Genomic DNA, 19376 nt, shown 5'->3' with positions numbered 1-19376 from the left:
CAAACTTAAAAAAAAAATCTAACAACCTAGTGACTTGAATAAAAACTTTGAAATAGTTCAGTAACTTAAATAAAAACTAAACTTTTGAATAGTTTAGTGATCATGGATGTAGTTTACCCATAAATAATTTACCTATATATTATATAAGATAGGACTTGAATTACAGTAATTATCTTTACTTGACTGGCATATTTGACACTTCCCATCAACAGGTCGTTGTTGTATAGTGGTAAGTATTCCCGCCTGTCACGCGGGTGACCCGGGTTCGATCCCCGGCAACGGCGATTTTTGTTTTTTCTAGCCAATCTCCACCATTCGCTTCCTTAATTGAACTCCCCTTCCTTAAACGTTTACGGGTGGCGCAGCCGCAGCCTCCACCTCTGACGCCGTACGTTATTTAATTCAGTAAATTTCTTAGTTTTTGACGGCATTACCGTACCATCGGCCATGATAAAGATCCTTGACTTTTGATTTTGGAGTAGTACCGTACTTTATTTATCGATTTCTCATTTCTATTTATCTATAGATGAATGTATAATTTATCTTGGAAGAAAAAAAGTGAAACGATTATGAAGAAGAATTTAGCTATGCATATACCGTGCGCGCAATTGTTTCATGGCAACTTCATCCCTTGATGATTGAAAGAGAATCACCGTGTCTTTTGTGCTGTTACACCGTGCTGACTTAATAATTGTCTTTGTTTTTTTAATTATTTATCAACCCAACATTACATTAAAATCAAAACTCTTACGGACTAAATTAAATATTTATAGACAGTTTATTTGAATGTAATATAAATGAGAGATAAGACTAAATAATTAGTATACAAATAAAATATTAACTTATTTTTTAACAATGTTGACATAAAAAATTGTAAAACAGTCCACATGTATTTTATGCCGACAGAATACTATGCAACATCAACAAATAATTTTAAAAACTATAAGGGTATTAAAGAAATAAAAAAAACGTATAAAGTACGCATAGACTCCAATGTGATTTGTCATGTTTAAAAATTTAATATTTTAATTAGTATTTTCGTTAAAAAAAATAACAATTTAACTGTTTTCGAAAAAGTTAGACCAAATTAACAAAAAGACGTAAATAACAAAGGTTATACCAATTTTTTAAAAATTATAATTTACAATTATATCAACCATTAACATGAGCAGAAACAATTACAAGTTTCAGTAGAAAAATGTATAATTACATATTAAACAAAATTATTATTTATAAAAAACCATGATCAAATGACAAAAGACTTAAATTTGCAACATAATCAAGAAGATAAATGTAACAAAAAATATTCACAATTGCATTGCTAAAGTGAGAGAACATATTTATCAATGACTTTATTTTCTTTTTTAAAAAATAACAAGTTAGTCCTCTTTTTCGTTTTCTTAAAATATTTTTAAACGAAAATTGAAAACTATTAGAAAGAGTTCCCGTTTGATTATTTCGTATAACATCATTTCAGAATAATGAGAGAATGAATCGGGATTTGACTAATCAAAGAATATTTGTACCTAATTGAATAATTTTATATTTAAATTATTCAATTTTATGTTAAATAAGTTTAAGTTAAACTTTGTCTTTTTTTTAATATTAAATTCCAATCATATTCAACCAATTCTTTATATTATTAGAATTTGTTACATTCAAATCTTTCTATGATATATGTTTTTTTTTTGGGATTTAAATTAATTTTGTCAACTCTATCTGTAAGAATATTATTGTATGTAAAGTATTTATCGATATATTTTTTTCTATTAATTCAATTTCCCTTAAACAATATCTCGATTTTAAATATTGTGTATAAACAAAATAGATGATGAACTTCAAGTTTAGCAAACGAACAAAATAAACTTGGAGATTTAATTTTACATTTGAAATTTGATTAGTGAAATTCAAGTAGAGTTTACGCGTTAATGTCGACAGTGGCACATGGCTTTCCAGTGGGGTCTCGTTGCCAGCGTTTTTGCCAAGAATCAGAGGAGGTTGAAAGTCTACGCCTTTGGACACACAACTATAGTCAAAGTAAACCCCGCCAATCATTTTAACCCATGTGTCACTGTCACGTCGCCGTAGACTTTTAATGTTTTAGAACCACAAAAGTCAACTCTCTCCCAGGTCAATTCTATTTGTTTACCACCCACTGTCTACATGCAACTTGCCAATTAGCCCATAACTTTTTTTTAATAAGAGTGTCGAGATAGGATTTGTTCTAAAATTAAATTTGGAATTGATTTTAATATAATTTTTAATTTTTTTAATAAACTATGACAGTTTAATCTTTATGTTCAGAATTTATTATATATTTACGTTTTGACTTTTTTTTCTTACCCATATATTTTGATAAACATCATTGTTTTAATCTTTTCTTAGCTTACATTTATGTCCAAATTCTACAGATTAAAGCCTCCTTGAAAAATAGTGTTTATCTATAATTAATATAAAAATAACGATGATAATAAAATTAAATATTGTAACTATAAAACACAAAAAAAAAAACTAAACTCACTGTACTAAATGTAAATTCATTTAAAAATGTTCTAATTAAGCCAATAATTCCCATCATTTTCGTAGGCAACTTCGTTCATATTTTATTTTCAAATTTTGCTGCTTCCTCACTTACCTTTTTTCCGCCTTATAGAATCTTAGACTAATTATAAGTAACCATAGAACCTTGTTTTAGCTATCATCTTCTATCTCACAAGAGAGCACAAAAAGAATAGTGAGAGCAGAAGAAGACAATGGGACGCCCTGATACAGACCCTGAACAAATACAAGCCGAATACGAGCTTCGCCCTCAAGAATACGACCCGACCCATGAACCAACTCCGAATGTGGCCGATGAATATCCACCGCCACCACCTTATGAAAACAGAAATCAACAAGGCCAACAACAACCTCAATTCCCGCCGCAACAACCACCGCAATACCCACCACCTGCTCAGCAACAGCCACCGCAATACCCACTACCTGCTCAACAGCAGCCTCCGCAGTACCCACCACCATCACAACAACCTAACCAAGCCTATCCTCCACCGCAGCGGCCCGCGCCGTACCCACCGCAACAAAACATGCAATACAATCCAGCGTACCCGAACGGGACAAACCAGCAGCCAGCGGCGGCGGCGTATCCGCCACAGCCAGTACAGTATCCGCCAAAAAGTCCAGCGGCGAATCAGATGTACGCAAATGTAGGACCACAAGCGACGCAGCCTCAGACCGTTTACGCCCCTAACGTAGCGCCACAAGTGTTTCCTCAACCGGCATTCTTGCCTCCTGATCAAGGACAGGGCATGCCGCCTGTTTCACCGCATAAACATGTGGCAGGGATCCCGGTGGTGAATGGTGGTGTTGACGGTTGGCGGACTGGCCTTTTTGATTTCATGGATGATCCGATGAACGGTAAATCTTCTTTAAAGTTTTCAATATCACTGCGGGTTCATGCACACACGTTCTCGCTTCATTTTCCATGCATTTATGTTATTATCATGGGTTAATATTTTTTTATTCATTTATCATCACATAATTTATAATGATTAATTTCGATTTTATTTTTAAATTTCAGCTCTAGTGACAGCCTTCTTCCCATGTTTGACATTCGGCCAGATCGCCGAAATCGTGGATGACGGCCACACAAGTAAGCATAGAGAGACATTTGAAAAAATTCTCATTTTTTAAAAAAAATTTATAACGGATTTTGGAAAAAAAAATGTGTATTTAACATCATTGTTCAATGGTTTTAATATATATTAATGAAAACTTTGATATGATTTAAGAAAGAAGATAAATTACCTCTCGATTCCTTTTAATATTGATGTTAAGTAAATTGATTCATCTAGAAAAAATTAGAGCAATTTAATATCTATTAATTTTAAAAATGAGCAACTAAATACAATTAATCACGATGTTAATGTCTTTCGTCAATTGTACCTAATTTTGATTAGTATAATAACAAATTTATTTTGATTCTAAAAATTTAACAAATTTAGCCCGTACACAAATATTGCGGGCTAAATTTGTTAAATCAAAATTAAATTGAAATTATGTGTAAACTTTGAGGGATAAATTTATTATTATACCAATTAAAATTTTATAAAATTAATAGAAAATATTAACGTCGTAATCAATTGTCTTCAATTGCTCACTTTAGGAATTGACAGAGACTGAATTACTTCGATTTTTTTTAGATAGACCAACTTACTTAATATTGAGAGGCGTTGGAAATATTTTTTTATCGAAGAAAGACAACATGTTTTTTGATCATGTCTATATTAATGGACTCAACAGCTTGTGGAACCAGTGGACTGCTTTACGGTGCAATCGCGTTCTTAATTGGATTGCCGTGCCTAATGTCGTGCACTTACAGAACCAAACTAAGAAACAAATTCGGTTTGCCGGAAGCTCCGGCACCCGACTGGGTCACTCACTTCCTTTGCGAGTGGTGTGCTCTTTGTCAAGAATACAGGGAGCTTCAGCTTAGGGGCTGGGATCCTTCTATTGGTAATAATTAATAATTGCATCATGTCTTTTTTTTTATAATTATTGTAATTAATGAATTATAATAACATTTATTATATTCGTAATTTAAATTATATATATTTTAGGGTGGCAAGGAAACTTGGCAAAGAAGCAGGTGCAACAGCCAGTGATGATGGCACCGATGAACCAAAGAATGATAGCTTGACGATGATGAGGAAACTGCCATTTTACGAATGTTTTGTTTTTTTTTTTGGTAATTATTTTATGTTTGGATTGGTTTAATTATATGTCAAATGCTCTTTCAATTTAATTTCCGTCGATAAAATAAATTATCTCGACAAAAGCATGATTTGGTTGTAAAACATAAATGCCTTTTTTTGGCCTCGATAATGGGTAAATTTCGGTTTTAACATGATAAAATATAATTAATAAAATTTTAATTCAAAAACTGAGATATTGGATTTTAAGTATTCAGTTTTGAGTTTTACTATGTGCAATATTATATATGTAAATCTTTGAATCCCATAGTTTTATGTGTGAGTTTTAATCTAGTTTAGCAATTTTAGTTTGAATTGTAATTTTTAATTCATTTGTGTTGTAATGGTTTGATTCTACCTTATGATTTCTTGCACAATTCATTTGTAATATATATTTTTTTAATAGAAAATAAAAATACATGCCTAAAAACTGGAATGTATACGGATAAAGGCCTCCTCATGCAGCGAGCTATGAACATCTTCCTCTAATAGTCTTCTAACATACCGTGATGGATTTGTGAGAATAATTAATTGATTTAGTTTCCCTACTACACCAACCACCTTGTTACTCTCTCTCAATACATGTCTAAACTTCACTTTCCAATCCTTAGTGTACCATTCATATATTAATCAGACTTCTGTAATATAACTAATTGATGCGAATCCATTTCGAATAGTATCATTTAACATTGCATTATCACAATCAATAATCTCTACTTGAGTGAAGTCCTTTCGCCAAACCAACTTCAAGCCTTCAATAACTATTTGTGCCTTAACTTGGAAAACATGACACCTCTATTACCATATCGAAACCCATCAACCAAACTTTGCTTGAATCTTTCACGGATTCTTCTATTGCCGCTTTAATAATAATTTAATACTTGTAATTACTCAAACATGTCTTTATATTTATATTTTAATTGTAATATTGAAAAAATAAAATTGATGTAAATAAATTTGAACAAAGCTAATAATAGCAACATATTAATCGATGATATAATTAGCAAATTTTAATATTAGTTACTAAATGTCCGAAATGTCATATCCTTGCGGTTAAATATTTAAAAAAAAAAGAAGAGAAAATTAATAAACTTATTTTCTTCAATGAAAAATAATGAATGGTGCTAAATGCTAATCATACCAAGAATCTGGGTTATTTCCTTTCATCTCCAACCCAAAAGTTATTACTATTTTTTGTTTATGGAGTTGAAAAATAAATTAAATTCTTCCCTGGAACAAAAGAAATAGGAAAAAGGAAGAAAGAAAGAAAGAAAGAAAAAAAAACCTTTCTCCCTCTCTTTGCCCTTTGACTCCATTTTCAACATTCCACAGTTATCATCCTCTTAAGGTATTTTATTTTTATGTGTTCTAATCATCAATATAGGGTGTATCGAAGATACCGAGATTTGAATTCTAAATGTTTCGAATGATTTGATTTTGATCATTGTTTCTAGTTGGAAAGATGACAGAGATATTGTTGGGAACCCATACGATAAAATCTCATGGAGTCAAGGTGGTCAAAGCACATATACATAATTGGCTAATCCTCGTAATTCTTGTCGTCATCGACGGTTTGTTGAATTACGTCGAGCCCTTTCACCGCTTCGTCGGACAAGAAATGATGACAGATTTAAAATTCCCTTTCCATGAAAATACCGTTCCGGTGTTGGTCGTACCGGTATGCATGTGTATTGCAACTTCAAGATTTTCCTAAAATAATTACAAAAAATAGACACTATAATAAATTTAGTTATTGTTGTTTACGGTTTTTTTTAATTAAATTTCACTTTAACATTTTAAAAAGAGTTTATTTAAAGGAAATGTTAACTAAAATATTTCTTTTTCTAAAATATTGGCATGACACATTACCTTATATGTCACATCAACAAATAATTTAAAAATTATAAAATTGTAAAAAATTCAAAACATGTATACATATCGTTCATAAAAATTCAAAAAATTACATAAAGTACACGTGGATTATCATGCGAGTTTTCATGTTTAAAAATTTAACATTTAAGTAAGTATTTCCATTAAAAAAAAGTAATTCAACTCTTTTTAAAGGTTGATGGTCAAATTTAGTATTTTTAAAAAGTTGTGGGTTAAATTTAACTAAAATAAATAAGGATCAAATTATTAAAAGATATAAATATTAAAGACTAAATTTTGTAACACATTTTTACAGGTTATTGCAGTATTGGTGCCTTTCATTATTTTTGGTGTATACTACTATTTGAGAAAGGACATTTATGATTTTCACCATGCTATACTAGGTATACTTTTGTTTCAATCTAAGTTGTGTTAACACAATATGGTCATTGTTTTTACTCATTGAAACGCTTTTAAACATGCAACTTAGGTATTCTATATTCCGTTCTTTTGTCCGGAGTTATTACGGATTCGATCAAAGATGCCGTCGGTAGGCCGAGACCGAATTTCTTTTTTCGATGTTTCCCCGATGGGAAGGCGGTGTTTGACCAAGTTACAGGGGATGTTATCTGCCATGGGGATGCAAAGATTGTAAAGGAAGGATACAAAAGTTTCCCTAGTGGTCATACTTCATGTAACGATCTGCGTGCATTTTGTAGATTTCCGGCTGAGTTTCGATCATGCTTCGAGGAAACATATAACAGTTTTGGTTTACCGATCATATGCAGGGTCCTTTGCAGGTCTTTGTTTCCTTTCGTTGTACTTGTCGGGAAAGCTAAGAGCATTCAATCGCGGAGGCAATGTCTCGAAACTTTGTATCGTGATTTTCCCGGTACTTGCCGCTGTTCTCGTGGGTATTTCTCGAGTGGACGATTACTGGCATCATTGGACGGATGTTTTTGCCGGAGCTCTTATAGGTGTCTCTCTCTCCCATTTTTCAGTAAACTTGGACTTAAATGATTTCCCATTGATTAATTGACGCTAATTAGCATTGAAATAATGAAAAAAATGTTCTTTTTTTTTTTTTTGATTGATGCAGGAACGTCCATGGCAGCATTTTGTTACCTACAATTCTTTCCCTGTCCTCATTATGAAGATGGTATGTCTCTACACATAAATTTTATCCTAGAGATGTTGCTATAAATATTATATGCAAATTAGGAATGTGTATCTGGCATTCAAGGTATTTGCAGCACTGCGATATATAAACATTTTCCTTACCCGGATTTGTACTTGATACATACAGATACGGATATGAAATTATGATCCTTCACATACATAACTTTAAAATAAGTATATTTGTGTTGGATGCATACCTATATTTGATGCCCACTTATTGAGGGATCTTTAACTCATTTGAGAGAAGTCTTTAAAATGTTTTTCGTTTGGAGCTGATGAATCCTTCAACATGTCTAATATTATATGTAGTTGAGGTTTTAACTTTTGACTCTAATGAGAGCCAAATGACTGAAGCTACCTAAAACAATTATGGATTTAACATAGTAGGAGTGCTTTGTTGGGTTAGACTGTGCATGGCGCACAATAACCTACCAAGGAAATGTGAATATTTGTGCTTGGTTGGGTTTGAGTTCATGGCTTACAACATATAGGGAACTTGTTGACAACTACACCACTAAGCACTCTAGTGTTCTATGTGTTTTATGGCACAGGCTCAAATATTATCAAGTGCAAATGATCACATTTTCTTAGTAGGTGGTCGTGAGCCACACATGATCTTGCCCACAAGTGTGTTATATGTTGTGAGGTACGAATTCAAACTTTATCAAGCACAAATGCTTGCATTTTCTTGGTAGGTGACCATGCACCATGCATGGTCTAACCTGACAAGGCATTTCCACCCTATTGAATCCATGCACTACCTTTTTAGTCAACATTTAACACTCGAGCTCTCGTCAAAATTAAGAGATAAGGCTTTAATTGGAGATAATACCGAATGTGTTGAAGTATCCATTGACTCTAAGCAAACGACACTTCGATAACTTCTTCTAAAAGAAATAGAAATCCCTCAACACTACTCTAAGATTGAGTAAAATAGATGAACCGTGAAATAGTAGCATTTTAAGATGGAGTTGAACATGCATATTGGAAGGACTAGTTTTATAAATGAAGTTGGGTTCAAGTATTCTGTTTCCGCTTACAAACTTCGATCACTCTATTTTGATATGCATAATTTGCATATTTAACCTTTATAATTTGATATTTTCAGTTTATGTAGTTTTAAATTTTTAATTTGATCAAATGGTGGTTGTTAAATTTTATCATTTTTAAAATCTTATACAGTAAGCATATTATCACATGTGTAATAAAATATTAGTTTGTTATGTAATTGTTATTTTCACGTTATTTTAGCTAATGGATTTAACGACTATTACTTGAGTTAAGATTAAATTTTCAAAATTTAATAAGTATTGGAACTAAAATTGATCAAATTATAGAACAATGACTAAATCTAAACTTATAGGACCAATAACAAAATTTGATCTAAACAAATTTAAGTGCTACCATTTGGTTTTGGATTGGAATTCCCAAGGTTGAAAAGTACAAAGATTAAAATTGAACAAATTAGAGCATTGAGACTAAATTTACAACTTATGTATGGTATAGGTACTAACAAAAATTGACCCTTTATTTTCATAAGATTTTCTGCTTTGAAGTTTATAGATACTATAGTCACATGATTTTTTCATATGTTGCATGTTATTTTCACATCTCATTGTATAATATCATGTTTTAGTTCTTTTTCTTGTATCGTATTCATTAATTGTCTGAACAATCAGGTTGGGCACCTCATGCATACTTTAAGATGATTGCGGAAAGACAAAGTGATGAAAGTCCAGAAAGCACAGTCAGATCTCCAAGCAAGAATGAATCTAACGATATTGAAACACAACCAATGTGATAAGTAGCATCAAAGTCCAGAACCATATTAATATATTATTAAGTGAATGTTTGTATATGTGAATGTACACGTAACATATAGAGTTCACCAAATAAATGCAAACAATTGTACTAATAATATATGTGTACGTCTCATCTCCTATGCACTATATTATTCGTCATGTCTCGAAACAAAGGAGACGGTTTCCGCCTGTTGCGGGTTGTCTTAAATTTAATGTAGACGAGGAAATTTGGGACGTGCGCGGTGGTGTTTTTATAGATGAGGAATGTAAGTTACTTTTTTATTCCCCGAACCTTTGGGGAATGTTTGACTCCAATTTCACCGATGCATGGGTAGATGAGATGATGGCTATCTCGTAGTGCTTCCTCTGTATGTTACTATTGACAATGGGAATATGCAAAAGTTTTGAAATCTATTCATCGTTATATTAGCGTTTTGTTAAGATTGTGTAGGGATGCAAAGAGTCGAACTGTTGGGCTAATGTCCTGCTAAAAGCAATCTATGTTCTTAGTTTGCTTTATAGCTAATGCCTCCTTCATCGAGCTTTTTGTACCTTCCTTTTTATGATTAGGCAGGACGAAGTTAAGATATGATATTATTGGAAGAGATAATCATGATCATTTAAAGAATTAATTTTTAATAATAATAAAATTATAATTTTTTGAATAGGTTTAATTAAAATTTTTAGTTTAGAATATCTTAGATTAAATTATTAATTTTTTAGACCTAAAATATGATGGGGACGAATGTTGCTAAATTTATTGTCGCTCTAGAGTTGACACATTTTGTTCCACCACCCACCCCAACATCTTTATAAATGTGTAATCTTTTCGAAAGATAAGCAAACATTTAAACAAAATTCTTCAAACAAAAATATTTAAAATAAATTATATTATCTTTCTTTATTACACACTTTTTACCCTTCTAATAGTTACATATACAATGGTAAAATAATAATTTCATATAGAGAAGCGACGCATGGTGGGGAAGCAATTTTTATAATCACATCATACCCACAGTAAAAGAAAATAACAATTCACCTCGTCTTGTCCCACCCCACATCGATTTTTCAAAGAGAATTCGCTCCATTCAAAGTGGATCGATTCAAAATCATAGAACAATTTGAGTTTTACCATTCTTAAGTCCATGAGTACTTTATAAAAGTAATGTATTTTTAAAAATTATTTAGAAAAAAATATGGTAATTTTTCTCTGTAAAAAGTGACCCCACCATATCAAATAGTGATTTCACTTTGCATATGACATGTGTCACACATTAAGTTTAAAAAATAATAATATTATATCCGATTGCCATGTGTCAACTCCCCATGAAACCACCGCCTAGTTTGGTGGTTTTAGAAAGGGATGGCACGTGACAATCTAATCTATTTTTTTTTAAATTATAAAATATGACATGTCTCAAATACATAATAAACTCGTCATTTGACATAACATGATTACTCTTTAAAAAGAAAATCTACCATATTTTTCTAAATAAAGCACCCTATTTTTTAAAAATACTGTATTTTTATAATAAATTGAGACCGCTAAATATTATATTTCATAAATAATTGCATTAAAAATTATAATTAAAAATTTTAAGAGTACCACCTTCAAAGAAGATCGCTTGAAAGATCTGCCTATCTAAAGGCATAGGCAGCTCTACTCAATTATGCCATTCACAACCTAAAACAATCAACTTCATTTATATAAACAGTTGGCCACATTAATTTCTCCATCACCCAATTTCCCCTTTTTAACTTCACCTTTACACCTATCATTTTTTTTATCATTCAATTAAATCACTGATCTTGATACCCATTTTCTTTTTGTTCACGAAAAATAGTTTATATTTTGCTTATACTTTGTTTTAGCTCAAAATGCCATTGTCCACCTTAATCTCTCTATTACAAAACATGGAAACTAGCAAAGTCCCAATGTGTCTGAACATGAAGAGGTACAAGAGGAGGAAAAAATACCAAAGGCTGAAACATACTGTACTCAAGCACGAAGATGAAGACAAGGAAACGGTGTCGATGTTGGAAGAGTCGTGTCGGCGGGGGACAGGCGAAGCGATGGTTCGGAAGGTTCCGAGTTTGCCTGTTGAATCATTGAGGAAATGGAGAGATGCATACGTGGAAATGATGCTATGTTTTGCTGCACATGTTAAGCAGCTTAATAATAATGGTAATGTTTATTTGTTTAAGAGATTTCCAAAGCCTAAGTCCCAATGTTTAGTTGATAATTAGTAAGGTCTACTTATAAGGGAGAGTGGGTTTTTAGGGTTTTTTTTCTTTCTATATTTCACTTTTATATTCAACACTTAATTAGAATCCATGTAATGTTGATTAACATTCTTTGTTAATCATTTAGTAGTATCTTTTCTTCTGTAATATTTTTTTCCTTATTTTTTAGCCGGCAAATTAAAAAAATATATCTTTTAATAATAAATATTTTAGTCTTACTTAATTATTTTTAATAATATATTGATTAAATTAATTTATTAATCAATAAAAAAGCTAATTCAATCCTATTGTATGCTAAATACTTTTATGATTTTTACCCACAGTAAGTTTCTTGAGTTGTTTCACTTCAATTTGAATATTTTTTTATACTTGTTTTATCATCATTTTCAATCAATGATAAATTTCATCTTTTCGAAACTAAAATAATTTAATGAAGTTATTTTTTTTAAAAATTAAAATGTAAAATTATTAATAATTTAATGTTTTAGGTAGCAAAAAAAATAAAAATTAATTTTTTAAAAATTAAAAAAGTGCCCATATAGAAAATAATAATCTTTCAAAGAAAATAATTTTGATTGCTAGTTTTTGTGATTGAAACAATGGGTTAAAAATGTAACAAGCTTAAATGTTTGTTAATTGTTGTTTAGAAAAATAAAATTGAAAATAATAAAATTATATTATTAAGAAAATATCATCCTCAAATGGCAAAAACTCTATTTTCTTCGGGTATTGTTACTAAAAAGAATCAATATATCATTTAGTGCTTGAGTTTGATTTCAATATTCAATTTAGTACTAAAATTTTGTCTCAATTTGACACCTGGATTTGTCTTCAATGTTCAAATTTGATCCTTAGACCAAACATTATCATGTGACCTAATAAATATGTGATACTATGCTCTAGTTGAAACACTTAATTGAAAAAAAAACACTCATGTACCAAATTGAATATCAAAACAAAACACAAGTACCAAATTAAAATAAAGGGTAAACTACAACCAATGTCACTACGCTATTGGTAAGTTTATGTTTTGGTCACTCAACTTAAAAAAGTTACAAAATGGTCATTGAGCTATTCAAAAAAAATTATTGAAGACTTTATTATTAATTTTTTTTTAAAGTCTGGCCAGTGAACTTCAAGAGACAATTTAACGATAGGTACGGTGGATCAATAACTATAATGAGTAAAAGAACATATCTTAAATCTAATTCAATTTAACGGTCAGTGTCGGAGATTGAAGAAGAATGTTATTTGGATTTTGACTCGCAAATTTGTGATGTTGAAAGTTATTTCATGAGAAAAAATAGAATTGTAGAAGAGAATGACAAAGAGAGTTTTTCATTGGTGCAGACGATGTGAATATAAAAGGCCATACAATAATTATTTTAACAATCCAATGTCTTAAATGAAAACTTTCAAATAGTTCTATGCCTATTTTGTAACTTTTTAAAGTTGAGTAACCAAAATGTAAATATAATAATAGTTTAGTGACCTTGGGTGTAGTTAACTAAAGTAAAAAATTCAAGTACCAAATTGAATATTAAAATCAAACTCAGGTACCGCATAGTATATTAACCCCTTCAGAAAAGCTGTACCAACAAATACTAGGCTCCTCTCGCTCTTCATTCGACGTCTAGCAAAAGGAGTTGCAGTTCCACCCGAAAAAAGCCATATTTGGCCGTATCTAAGCCACAATGAGAACCACTAGCTCAAATACCCAAGCGGAGGGCTCAAATTCGGAATCCAATCTCAAGCGCCAACCTGAAGTTGACGATGACAGCTCCGATTCGGCGGCAAAGAAACCCAAAACCCAAACTCCAGTTCAAGAAGAATCAGAAAAGGGAGAAAAGTCTTTGGATATAGAAGCTGACGTGGCAGAGGATAAAGGGTCGAGGCACACCATGGAAGATGCTTGGGTTATCATGCTCGATGCTACCCTAGATTCTCCTGGAAAATTAAGGTTTTAAATTTTATCCCAATGAGCCTCAAATTTAAAGTTTTTAGCTGTTTTTTAAAAGCTATAATCGGTTGTGGATATTGTGAAAGAGCAATAGTCTTTTATGCTTTTGTCTAAAGAAAAAAAAATTGTTTTGGTGGATTCCCAGATGTGGGCACTTTGCAATATACGATGGGCATGGAGGGCGGTTAGCGGCGGAGTATGCTCAGAGGCATTTGCACGCTAATGTTGTTTCTGCTGGCTTACCACGTGAGTTGGTGTGTTTTGCTTGGTCTAATTTTAAACATGTTTGAGTTTTTGATGCGTTTGTTTAAATTCGGATTAATAGATGATATAAACATATACATATATGTTTGTATGTAGGTAAGAATGTGTATAAGTACGTATGTATGTAAGAATGTGTGTCTGTGTGTGGTCTAATTTTAAACATGTTTGATTTTCTGATGCATTTCTTTAAATTTGGATTAAGAGATGATAGACATATATACCTACCTACTTACATACATATATCTCTGCATGATAGGTAAGAATGTGTACAAGTATGTATGTATGTACGTAAGAATGTGTGTGCGTGTCTTAGGCTACACAAAGGGAGGCACAGCCTCTGGCATCCTCATATTTTAACTTGAGAGTTGAGACCTCCTAGTTGGAATCTCTAGTTCTAACCACTTCGATATATTAGAAATCTTGTAGCTACTAAGTTACCATTTATTTTCTTCATGGATAGATGAAAGAATGAATTCGCCTTTAGTTCTCTCGCTTACTATTTATCTTTTCTCAAAATCAAGGCTGTTATCTGCCATTGTAAAGCAAATCACAACACTTTTGACAATTATTTTTGATGACTTGTTAAATCTTATGGCTATCTTACCATTTTATTCTGATATTTTATTATGTGATTCCTTATAAATTCCATCAGGTGTTACAGCTTGATACTACTTTCAGCCAACTGTTTATTTTTTATGTTTGAATTGTTTGTATTGTGTTGTAAATAATTTATATCTCATTGTGCTCAATGATATTACAGTTAGACGTGAAGGCTGCCAAAAGAGCTATTCTTGATGGTATGTTACATTTTACATGTATCATTTATAGTTTTTGATTTTTGCTTCTTTTTTTCTTTCGCAGCTTTTTCCTTCTTGTTCTTCATTTAAGATTTTTATTTGTTTTCTCTTTGCTAATCTAGGTTTCCGGAAAACTGATGAGGATCTACTTAAAGAAAGTTCTTCAGGTACCTACGTTAGCTATTTGTGCAGTATTTGCTATCTTTATGGTTTCTAGGGGCAAAGCCGGAAAATTGCTTTGAGGGTGGGGGAGCAGAGATGAATCATAAATTACCATTTTGTTTTGTTTTGTGTGTTTCACGTTGCATCAAGCTTAAAAGAAGGGAAAGGTGGAGCAAAAAGACAAAAAATGCTTACAGTTATGAAGTGCAAAACTCTTCAAACCCCTCCCCTTTCTCATTTTCTTGTTTTACAAAAAATCATTTGTGCGACTGTCCTAAAATAAATGTTCATAGCACGAATGTGGAATCTCCTGTTTATTGTGGTGAGGTAAATGAACTTCAGAACCACTTATGGTATTGTTCTTCATGTGGAATTTCTTTTGGTTTTCATCCTCTAAAACGGTCAAAAAAGCATATGAAAAACTCCTAAAGTTTTTCCTTCAAGATTGCATTGTTAACTGAGCAAGATGATCTGTGGTTGTATTACTCCCAATTGTGAGGGGGAAAAGAATATATATTGTGGTTTAAAAACTAATGACCCTATATACTGCCAGGAAAATTTCTGATTTATTTTGTTGTTTCGTCTTTATAAATTAGCCATTCTAATTCTTGTAAGCAGGTGAAAATTGAAAAGCCAACAACTTGATCTACTTTGTTACAAAATTTATATTTACGTGAAAGTTTCTTTCAATCTTATCAGGGGGATGGCAAGATGGTGCTACAGCTGTTTGTGTGTGGGTGATTGAAAAAATGGTAATAGTTGTCTATTGTGACTACAATTATTTCAATAATTCTATTATTTAACTGGAGTAATTTGGTTAGAATACAATTGGGAGATGGGTGAAAGTATCACGGAGGCTCTTGTATTAGGAGTCGGATTGCATTTTGCCTCCTTTACTCAGAAAATGGGCAAATTAATCCCGATATGTTAGATCAAAGAGTAAACTGGTCTTTCTGTTAAAAATTTCATCAATTTCTTCTATTAAAAATTGGCCGTTGTATGTCAAAATGAGGTACACATATGTGTAACTCTCTGGTTATTCCATCTGCCACGCTAGTTTTTCACATTAAAAATGGATGAAATTTTTAACAAGAGTACTAGTTTGCTCTTTGATCTAATATACAGAGACTAATTTGTCCATTTTTTGAGTAAAGAGAGCAAAATACAATCAAACTCCTAGTACAGGGGCTCAATAGTACTTTTACCTTCTGAGATGCATGCTTTTCATCACTTAATTGGAAAAGTTTTAATTAACCTTGGGAAGGAAATTTTACTTTATTACTTTTCCTTATGCTCTCAAACAATTGTATTCTGTCAAATATTATTGCCTTTGAGATGTGCTTTTGATTAATTTTTCCTTTGCATGTAATTCAAAGGTTTTCATTGCAAATATTGGGGATGCAAAAGCAGTAGTAGCAAGATCCATTGACGGGTCAGATAAAGGAAGTGCATTGAAGGCCATTGTTTTGACCAGGGAGCATAAAGCCATATATCCACAAGAACGTGCTCGCATTCAGAAGGTAAAGATTACATGGAGGGACAGAGCATGGTACACTATCTTGATCATTAGAAGATTACTTGGTGGACAAACAATATTAGAATAATTGTAGTCATGATCTAGAAATGAGCTTAAATTTTGACCTTTAATTATTGAATGGACTAGTGTTAAACAATGAAAGGTACTCTTGCATGAAAATGGATGCAAAAGTGGAACAGCCAAGTCAGTAAGTTGACTGGTTTTATGGGCCGAATCATAATTTGATATCGGTTCTAGGAGTGATTCTTTCTTTTCCCTTGCATTAAGTACAGATGTTGATCTTTTATGAAGTCTTGGAATGTCATCTTTTGAACTGCATGAAATTACAACATAATGTCAATCGCTGGGTAGTATTGTTTCGATCTATGTATTCTGTACACCTTACAAGTGTTCTGTATTGTTTTCCAGGCTGGTGGTACTGTGGGCTCAAATGGACGATTACAGGGGCGTCTTGAAGTGTCTAGGGCATTTGGAGATCGCCAATTCAAAAAGGTCTATTCTGATTTAGTGATAGTTTACACCATGATTCACATAGCTTTATTTTGAGGTAAAAGTACTATGGAGGCCCTTTACTAAGAGTCAGATTACATTTTGTCCCTTTTTGCTAAAAAAATGGGCAATTTAGTCTCTGTATGTTAGATTAAAGAGCAAATTGGTCCTTTCTAGTAAAAACTTCATCAATTTCTACTGTTAAAAACTGACGTTGCTGCCAAAATAATCAGACAATTACATGTGGCATGCCATGTGTACCTCATTCTGACACACAGGGATCAATTTTTAACAGTAGAAATAGATGGAATTTTTAATAGAAGGATCAATTTGCTCTTTGATCCAATGTATAGGGACTAATTTGTCTATTTTTTAAGTGGAAGGGATAAAATGCAATCCGACTCCTAGTACAAGGGTCTCCATGATACTTTTACCTTATTTTGATCGTTTTTATTTCCTTTTAAATATATGAAAACTTGGTATCTTAAAGAAGTAAGCAAATTGCAGGTTGGTGTTGTTGCTACTCCAGATATTCATTCTTTTGACCTCACAGATAGAGAACACTTCATTATTCTTGGTTGTGATGGCCTCTGGGGGGTATGTCTTCTTTTAGTTTCAACATCTCAAATCATATAATATCATGGTCATTTATATTTTAAGTCTTAAATCAATGTTTTAAATTTTTTTTTTCAATAAAAATGTTCTAGGTATTCGGACCAAGTGATGCTGTTGAATTTGTTCACAAGTTACTGAAGGTACGGAATGGTTTATCTTCTTTCCTTTATAACTAGGTGTTGATGACAAATAAGAGACATTCACACAATGGAAGACGTCTGGAGAGCCATAGGTGGAGGAGCTCTGTTTTTATAGTGTAAAAGGGGTCCAATAGGAACATAAAGTCTTCCCAAGGCTAAGGGCAAGTTTTTATAGGTGAGGGTGATCGTCTCCTAGCCTTGGGCCTTGGCATGTGTATGGATGGACCCTGGCTCAACCACAATACTGACCCATTAAGGGGTCTGTCGGCTTCAGACGAAATGGGATTGTCATGAGGAACTTGATTGAGTTAGCTATTTTCTATTAATGGTTATGTGAAGTGCCTCATTATGATGTCTGGTTGTTTATATCTAATGCTTTCTGAAACATGTTACGCAGGAGGGTTTACCTGTTACAGCCGTCAGTCGCCGTCTCGTAAGGGAAGCTGTTCGTGAGAGGCGGTGTAAAGATAACTGCACCGCGATTGTTATTGTCTTTACGCGCAAGTAATTCTGGCATTTCAACAATTGTAGTTTCAGGCATGCTTTGTTATTTCTTTTTTGATTGCACAAACTGCAAAGAGTGTTCATTAGCAGATACTATGCCCAATCCACTCAGTTTTGCTTTTTCATGTTAGTTGAAATAGACTTTTTCTCTATTCGAATTGTATCAAATATGTTACTTTGACTATTATTATTACTTATGTCTAAGATTCGATGCACATCTAGACATGGTTATACAGATATGACCTTCAAATGTATGAAACTCTTATTTTCTTGAAAAACTTGAACAAACTGTGTTAGATACATACTTATATACTATACCGTAGTGGCGGAGCTAGAAAATTTTTTTGGAGGGCTGAAATTAAATTGTATATTTTTATGATAATAAAATTACAATTTCACCATTAAATATTTTTATAATTTTTATTAATTTTTAAATTAAAAGTATAATTTTATTATTACTAATTTAAAATTTTATAAATTATAAAAATTTTAAATGAATTCCTTTTTAATTTTAAGGATTGCTATACAGAGGAGAAGGATAGGTCAAACTTGTATTCTTTTCTATGACAAATTTAGTTTTTAAGGTTTTACAAATTTGAGTCCATTTGATCTTTTATTCTAAAAATAATAATTTTAAATGCTTATAAATGACGTAATTTGATTTAATTTTAAATTTTTTTAAAAAATAAATTTAATTCTAAGAATTTCAAAACTTAAAATTTTAATTTTTTTTAAATTTATTTATTTTTCTTCTCCCTTTTCTTTTTATCTTCTTTGACAAAATTCTGGAGCACAAAATTTGACAGTAGCCATTACTTCTTGTTCATGGACCATCAGTTGTCACGTGTTTTTTAGAATATACATATTATTTTGACATTTTAAAATTTGTATTTATATATTTTAAAATTTTATTTTTACATTTTTAGAAATATTTATATGTTATATAATATATTTTTAATTAAAATAATATATAATACATTTTTTTAAATGAGTGATGTGATGTGTTTTAATAGCACTCATATTATTCAGTTGTAATTTATTAATTAAACATTCATTTAAAAATAAT

General features: G+C 31.7%; 3 protein-coding genes and 1 non-coding gene across 5 annotated transcripts; all 4 read left to right on the top strand.

Moving 5' to 3' along the window:
* The first annotated feature begins 212 nt into the window (after nucleotides 1-212).
* TRNAD-GUC (transfer RNA aspartic acid (anticodon GUC)) lies at nucleotides 213-284 on the top strand. Its single transcript has one exon. It is a non-coding gene; the product is annotated as a tRNA-Asp (tRNA).
* A 2354-nt stretch (nucleotides 285-2638) lies between these two features.
* LOC107904650 (protein PLANT CADMIUM RESISTANCE 6) lies at nucleotides 2639-5178 on the top strand. Its single transcript, XM_016831095.2, has 4 exons — nucleotides 2639-3414; nucleotides 3578-3649; nucleotides 4300-4512; nucleotides 4617-5178. Exons 1-4 carry the CDS (start codon nucleotides 2754-2756, stop codon nucleotides 4694-4696), a joined length of 1026 nt encoding a protein of 341 aa, XP_016686584.2. The 5' UTR covers nucleotides 2639-2753; the 3' UTR covers nucleotides 4697-5178.
* A 671-nt stretch (nucleotides 5179-5849) lies between these two features.
* Nucleotides 5850-10010, top strand: LOC107903076 (lipid phosphate phosphatase 2). Its single transcript, XM_016829132.2, has 7 exons — nucleotides 5850-6096; nucleotides 6203-6426; nucleotides 6934-7021; nucleotides 7108-7311; nucleotides 7406-7594; nucleotides 7717-7776; nucleotides 9476-10010. Exons 2-7 carry the CDS (start codon nucleotides 6211-6213, stop codon nucleotides 9595-9597), a joined length of 879 nt encoding a protein of 292 aa, XP_016684621.1. The 5' UTR covers nucleotides 5850-6096; nucleotides 6203-6210; the 3' UTR covers nucleotides 9598-10010.
* A 3407-nt stretch (nucleotides 10011-13417) lies between these two features.
* On the top strand, nucleotides 13418-18503 carry LOC107904651 (probable protein phosphatase 2C 8). Of its 2 annotated transcripts, none has more exons than XM_016831096.2 (10): nucleotides 13418-13802; nucleotides 13948-14056; nucleotides 14827-14863; nucleotides 14986-15030; nucleotides 15725-15777; nucleotides 16402-16545; nucleotides 16971-17054; nucleotides 17559-17648; nucleotides 17759-17806; nucleotides 18204-18503. In XM_016831096.2, exons 1-10 carry the CDS (start codon nucleotides 13537-13539, stop codon nucleotides 18312-18314), a joined length of 987 nt encoding a protein of 328 aa, XP_016686585.1. In that variant the 5' UTR covers nucleotides 13418-13536; the 3' UTR covers nucleotides 18315-18503. The 2 variants fall into 2 exon arrangements, with proteins under 2 accessions (XP_016686585.1, XP_016686586.1); XM_016831097.2 differs by having other exon boundaries at nucleotides 16402-16574; nucleotides 18204-18344.
* The last annotated feature ends 873 nt before the right edge of the window (nucleotides 18504-19376 follow it).

Source organism: Gossypium hirsutum, chromosome D11, assembly GCF_007990345.1.
Source record: "Gossypium hirsutum isolate 1008001.06 chromosome D11, Gossypium_hirsutum_v2.1, whole genome shotgun sequence".
NCBI lineage: Eukaryota > Viridiplantae > Streptophyta > Magnoliopsida > Malvales > Malvaceae > Gossypium > Gossypium hirsutum.
The sequence above is the reverse complement of the archived record's forward strand: the minus strand, read 5'-3'. Positions and strand labels throughout refer to the sequence as shown.

Bases quoted from the DNA above. Each gene is read 5' to 3' on its own strand.
- LOC107904650 (XM_016831095.2), top strand. From the start codon at position 2,754: ATGGGACGCCCTGATACAGACCCTGAACAAATACAAGCCGAATACGAG. The intron at 3,415-3,577 runs GTAAATCTTCTT...TTTAAATTTCAG, and splicing joins CATGGATGATCCGATGAACG to CTCTAGTGACAGCCTTCTTC. The intron at 4,513-4,616 runs GTAATAATTAAT...TATATATTTTAG, and splicing joins GGGCTGGGATCCTTCTATTG to GGTGGCAAGGAAACTTGGCA.
- LOC107903076 (XM_016829132.2), top strand. From the start codon at position 6,211: ATGACAGAGATATTGTTGGGAACCCATACGATAAAATCTCATGGAGTC. The intron at 7,022-7,107 runs GTATACTTTTGT...CATGCAACTTAG, and splicing joins TTTTCACCATGCTATACTAG to GTATTCTATATTCCGTTCTT. The intron at 7,312-7,405 runs GTAACGATCTGC...GATCATATGCAG, and splicing joins CCCTAGTGGTCATACTTCAT to GGTCCTTTGCAGGTCTTTGT.
- LOC107904651 (XM_016831096.2), top strand. From the start codon at position 13,537: ATGAGAACCACTAGCTCAAATACCCAAGCGGAGGGCTCAAATTCGGAA. The intron at 15,031-15,724 runs GTACCTACGTTA...CAATCTTATCAG, and splicing joins ACTTAAAGAAAGTTCTTCAG to GGGGATGGCAAGATGGTGCT. The intron at 17,649-17,758 runs GTATGTCTTCTT...AAAATGTTCTAG, and splicing joins GTTGTGATGGCCTCTGGGGG to GTATTCGGACCAAGTGATGC.